This window comes from Rhododendron vialii, chromosome 10a (genome assembly GCF_030253575.1).
Source record: "Rhododendron vialii isolate Sample 1 chromosome 10a, ASM3025357v1".
NCBI classification, from domain to species: domain Eukaryota; kingdom Viridiplantae; phylum Streptophyta; class Magnoliopsida; order Ericales; family Ericaceae; genus Rhododendron; species Rhododendron vialii.
The window spans coordinates 31,774,749-31,780,949 of NC_080566.1; the positions used below are offsets into that span (position 1 = coordinate 31,774,749).

Below are 6,201 nucleotides of genomic sequence, written 5' to 3' on the forward strand. Positions count from 1 at the left end.
CTAATCCATCTGTGTCCAGACCTATTCATTCTATGAGAACTAGATCTAAAGATGGTATTTTTAAGCCATGCCAACCTCTTACTTTGCTCACTTCTACTTCTACTTCTTCTTCCTCTCCTTCTTCTTCTTCTTCTTCTTTTCCTACTACAGAACCTTCTTATTTTTCTGAAGCTATTAAACATTATGTTTGGCAAAAGGCCATGGCTGAAGAGTATGAAGCTTTAGTTAAGCAAGGGACTTGGGTACTTGTGCCTCCTCCCTCTCATGGGCATGTTATAGGCTGTCAATGGATCTATAAGATTAAGAGACATTCTGATGGTTCCGTAGCCAGATACAAGGTTCGATTGGTTGCTAATGGCAATCAACAAGCAGAGGGCATGGACTTTACTGAGACCTTTAGTCCTGTTATTAAAGAGCCTTCTTTAAGGGTTGTTCTTAGTCTTGCTGTTCATAAACAATGGTCTCTACATTAGTTAGATGTGTCTAATGCATTCTTGCATGGGGTGATCATTGAGGATGTATATATGAGGCAACCACAGGGGTACAAAGATTCAGCTCATCCTGACTTTGTTTGTAAGCTGTCCAAAACTTTATACGGTCTTCTACAGGCTCCTCGCGCCTGGTATTCCATGTTCTCCTGTTATCTTGTTGAGCTTGGTTTTCAGTCCAGTAAGACAGATACTTCCCTTTTCATTTTGGCTACAGAGGATCATATTACTTTGGTTTTGATTTATGTTGATGACATTATTGTCACTGGCAGCAATTCTACTTACATTACTTCACTCATTCATCAACTTAGCCAGAAATTTGCTATGAAGGATTTGGGGAATCTCAACTATTTTCTTGGGCTTGAGGTTGTTACTTCTTCTTCTGGATTATTTCTTTCACAGTCTAAATATGCTTCAGATCTTCTTGTTAAAGCTGGTATGGTGGAGTGTAAGAGTTCTGAGTCCCCTGCCTCAGTCAAGCCTGGTATTCCTGACTGTGATTCCCCATTCCAAGATGTACATCTTTATAGACTTTGGTGGATTCTTTACAGTACTTAACTTTGACAAGACCTGAGATTTCATTTTTCTGTGAATGTGGCATGTCAGCATATGCATGATCCAAAGATCAGCCATTTTATGGCTGTCAAAAGAATCCTTAGGTACATCAAAGGGTCCATACACCACGGTCTCCATTTTGTTCCAGGGCCTCTCACACTCTCACAGCGTTTGCAGATGCTGACTAGGCTGGTGATCCAGTTGATAGAAGGTCCACGACAGGTTATGGCATCTTCATGGGCCATAACTTGGTCTCTTGGTGTGCTAAGAAACAGCACACAGTGGCTAGGTCTTCCACTGAGGCTGAGTATAGGGCCATGGCACACACAGCAACTGACTTAGTTTGGTTACAACAGCTCTTTTCTGAACTTCATATTCCATCTTCTACACCTCATGTTTTGTGGTGTGACAATAAGTCTGCTATTGCTCTCGCTTGTAATCCTGTCTTCCATGCTAGAACCAAGCACATTGAAATTGACTATCACTTTATCCGAGATCAAGTTCTGAATAACAAGATTGTGCTGTATCATATTAGTTCAGAAGCTCAACTAGCTGATATTTTTACCAAGGCTTTGTCAGTTTCCAGATTTCAGCTTCTCAAGTCCAAACTCAGAGTTGCTAATCCACCCGAGTTTGAAGAGGGGTGTACAGGAGTTAGGGGCATCGACCACACCTGATTATAGCTCTTACTCAACAGATACAGCTCCTATCATCTCCACGTCAGCTGGGTCTGCTAGTGGAACTAGTAATTAGTTGTTTAGTTAGTTGTTGATTAAGTGGGGTTTAGGGAGTTGAGATTCTGAGATATAAAAGCATTGTATTTTCTCTCTCTGAGAGAGATCATCGAGAAAACAAAATGGAAAACCACTTTACTTTCTCTCTCTTCTTCTTGTTGAATCTTGTTTTGGTGAGTTTCTATAAATTCTTCACAAAATAAGTTTATAGGGATTCCCTCTTATGTAATCTGGTCCCATTCATATCATATATGATACTTATGTTGATTTTTCTGTTATCAGTTTGTGGCATTTAGGAACAGGGGTGTTACCAGAAATTTACTTGACTTTAAAAGTAGCATTTTGATACAAATGTATCTCATACTCCTATTTTTTGCATGAAATTTACCTTAAAGGTAGATGATCAAGTGGTCTGATACTCTGGTCAGTCTGGCTTCCAAGTTCCAAGTGTAGCATGCTTATACTCGATTGATTGTCACATGGCCAATGTTTTCGTAGCAAGTTGTACGGCAATTATATGAGTTGGATGGATGCTCTCTTGTTGGACCTAGTATTAAAGTGCTTCAGTTGTACTTTACATATTAGTGTCAAATAATATTTTTTGGCTAAGACATTTAATCTGATCTCAGGGGGAAACAATACTTGATATATCTGTCACCGTTACTCCTGACCCAGACTACCAGCTCCCACCTTATACCTTGGTTCTGTTCTCAGGTTATCTTCTTCCTTCTCTGAAAGTGTTTTTTCGTATTTGTCCTTTCAATTTTTTTTGAATAAGTAAATGATTATGTAATTTATATTAAAAAGAAGGCATTACCCCGTTTGTTCAAGGGTTTTGGATTCTAATCATTTTCCTATTTTCTTCATTATTCTCATACAACTACGCAACAGATCATGTGCTCGGTATTACACAAATGTGAAAATGAAAAAGCTCAAACCAATCTAAAAATTGGTTAAGGGATGGATTACATTCTCTCTTGTTCCAACTATACAAGCTATTCACCAAAAAAGTCTTAATTCTAGAACTAGTTTTCTTCACGCCTTCAAAACATCTAGAGTTTCTCTCACGCTAGATAACCCACATCAAACAAAGTGGAATCATGACCCAACACGCTTCCTTCTATTTAACAGAAGATGAACTCAAGCGATTCACAAACAACTACGCACTAGATCATTCGCTTGGTATTGGCCAGTTTGGAGTTGTTTTTTCCGGACATACGGGGGAGCAGGAGATTGTAGTGAAAATGTCTTTCAACGGGATGCTACTAAAAGTCTGGCAGGTATGTGTTAAAGTAATAAATTTTTTTTGATAGCTTTTTATTTTATGGGTTATTAATTAGAAATTTTTTGTTGATAGGAAGAGATTGAATCTTTGCCGGCAATCGGACACCACAAAAATTTAATTCAGTTGCTCGGTTATTCGTTGTCTGAAGGCATCATTGAGGGGAAGTTGGACTCCTTCGACGAATCGTTGTATCTTGTCTACCCGCGCTATGCAAGATCTCTTAGTGATATTCTAAAATCTGGTATATTCGTAGGGGCTTATTTTCGTGAGGAAGTAGATTCTTTCTGATTCTATATTCATAAAAAAAAAACTATTTTTTTATTAATATGCATGTAATTATACGTATTTTTAAAAGTTGATCGGCTTTGAAGATTAGATGGCTCAAGCATGGACATGCAAAATAGAAGTTGATCATAATCCTTTGAAATGTCTTTTATAATTTGAAGGGGAGTATGGGTTGTCTGAAATTATTAAAATCGTCAAAGGGGTTGCTCTGGGCTTGGCTCACATGCATTCAGGAGGATGGATTCACTGCGACCTAAAGCCTGACAATATTGTTCTAGATGAGGTAACGTGATATATCAACTGAAAAAACATGTATTTATTACTTTTCTTTTGGTTATTGATTATCATTTATTTATATGTAGCATCACGAAGCTGTCATTATTGATTTTGGCAATATGGTGAGAATCGGAAGGCATCACTTTGGCACTTTTTGTTACCATGATGTTTACACAGGTACGTTAAATGACCCTAACACACACAATTTTTATTTATATTGAATGATAACTCCTTACACTGCTTAGCTAACCGATGTGGGACAGTGATTAAGACTAGCAATATTTTAACATTCCGCCTCAAACTGGGAAGTAGATATCAAAAAGTCTCAGCTTGCTACATGACAACTTTAACCTTGGTTTGACCAATGATTTGGTAAACATGTTAGTCAACTCTGAACACTGGTCAATACAAAGGGAGTAGCTATTACACCACTAGTTAACTTTTCCCGCACAAGATGACAATCCACTTCAATATGTTTAGTTATTTCATGAAAGATTGAATTTGATGCAATGTGAATTGCCGCTTGATTATTACAATATACATTCATAGGAAGTTTCACCCCAAATCTGATTTTCTCAAGAAACAAGCGCACCCATACAATCTTACATGTCGTGTGGGCCATTGCTCGATACTCTACTTCTGCACTTGACTATGCAAACACTGCCTGCTTCTTACTCTTTCAATTGACAAGATTTTCACCCAAAAAAATACAACCCCCGTCCCATTTTGTTGTGTCTATATTGACTTTCACTAAATTTAAGAAAACACCACAATTATATTGACTTTATGTCAATTTTACCATTTTACCACTTTAACAAAATATTTCAATTTTGTACTAAAAAATAAATTAAAACAATTGATCCCAAATCCACAAGTAGTACTAGTCCTGTCATGTCATGAAGAGAGAATTGAGCCAAATCCTATTTGCATGTATGTATATGCTCCACTTTCTTTTCAAATCAAGTTTAAAATTTGAATTTGGGAGGGGGAGAAAATAAGGGGGAAAATGGTACAAATCCTATCGTTTTTAGCCTTGAGTGGCTGTAACTTTATTTAAAAATTGGCTGAACGATGTCCATTTTCTATAGCCAAATATCAATGAATGTTAACCATGTAATTAGCAAAATAGGCTAATCATTTTATGGCTTTGGTTGTCATTTGAATGACTTTAGAGCTTCGGGTATCAACACTCAGTTTTCAATGTTAATGGACGGTTGCTTTCCAGTTCAGTGAAAGCCCAAGAATTCACGTCTTATAGGGCTATTTGGACCCATTTAAAGTGCTAGATTTTTAGCCTAAAACAGATTATTTCTTTTGATTTGTTTTCTTTTTTCCCTTTGTTTGCAGCAAGTTCGGCGAGCCCACTCTCTGACTTGCACAGTCTGGGTGTGATCATGCTACAACTGATTATGAAGAGAATGTTCCCGAATAACTTGAGGGATGAAGTTGCTGAAGATTTTAATCTAAGGAAACACGTACACACTGACATAGGCAAGGATCGTAAGTCCAAAAGAGTCGGTGCCCATCTCATTTCTTTGGCATTGGATTGTAGCAATGGTCTCCTTATTAAGAGACCAGCTAGTGTGAGACATTTTATTGATAAATTTGAGGAAGTCGTAGCTCGAGTATAGGTTAGGTCGAAAGAAAAGGTCTTGGCACGGGAAGGATAAATCGATTAGAGGGCTCTTTCTTTCTTCGTTTGTTTCTTTTTTATGATAGGTTTATTTTTTGTGTTGGTTGAGTTGTTGGATATGGTTATCTCATGGACTACCACAAAGTTAATATAGTGTTCCGTGGTTTGTACTTTGTCATTCTTATTGATGGACAAAAAAAACGGAGTTCGATTTCATGGGATTTGTCAACGAGACATCTAACATATTTTGCACGCCATCTAGCAAAATCCACTTTGAGTGACTAAAATCAATAAAAGTTATTGAATGAGTTCAAGTATTATGCATATAAAACCCAAGGGGTTGTGCTAGTTGTCAAGGCACAAAACTTAGAGATTTGCCCACTCTTTAGGTTTCAAGTTCGAAACCTCTCAGGTGTTATCAACTTTTTTGAGGCCAGTCCACACGGAGTATTTGCTCCAGCTTCAAATGGGCCCCCTGCAAGTGGACTATGGGTTTATGATCGCCTAGGATTAATCGAGGTCAATGTGAATTGGCCTAAACACCTAGTTCTAAAAAAAAAAAGTATCATGCATATCTATATGCTTGACACTAGATTGAGCTGCTTTTGTTGATCTCTAACTACTTGTACAAATATCGTAAGGAGGTTAAGTGCCAACAATCATGTGACGGGTGAAACTGCACATAGGCCAACCAGCAGAGGGTCAAAGTGAATGTTTTTTTTTCTATTTCTTCTTTCTCTTTATTGTATTGAAACCGAAAGCAACAGCAATACTATAATCTACTAACTTCTGGTGGGTTTGAAAACTAATGCAAAATTTTTAAATTGCAGAAACAAAGAGGAAAACGGATTGCAATGTTTACACCCCAAAGATCAAACTGAAACGGTCAAACATCAACGGATCATTTCCCTCTTTGCGCACAAGTTCAAGAAAAAATAATCTGAA

General features: G+C 37.5%; 1 protein-coding gene across 1 annotated transcript; it reads left to right on the plus strand.

Moving 5' to 3' along the window:
* Positions 1-2,176: 2,176 nt before the first annotated feature.
* LOC131303124 (proline-rich receptor-like protein kinase PERK12) lies at positions 2,177-5,764 on the plus strand. Its single transcript, XM_058329919.1, has 8 exons — positions 2,177-2,200; positions 2,407-2,491; positions 2,909-3,057; positions 3,135-3,303; positions 3,509-3,630; positions 3,710-3,800; positions 4,971-5,248; positions 5,669-5,764. The coding sequence occupies exons 1-8, from the start codon at positions 2,177-2,179 to the stop codon at positions 5,762-5,764; spliced, it is 1,014 nt and encodes a 337-aa protein (XP_058185902.1).
* The last annotated feature ends 437 nt before the right edge of the window (positions 5,765-6,201 follow it).

Coding starts and splice junctions, on each gene's coding strand:
- LOC131303124 (XM_058329919.1), top strand. CDS start 2,177: ATGATCAAGTGGTCTGATACTCTG. Junction 3,058..3,134: donor TGCTACTAAAAGTCTGGCAG/GTATGTGTTAAA, acceptor TTTTGTTGATAG/GAAGAGATTGAATCTTTGCC. Junction 5,249..5,668: donor TTGAGGAAGTCGTAGCTCGA/GTATAGGTTAGG, acceptor GAAACCTCTCAG/GTGTTATCAACTTTTTTGAG.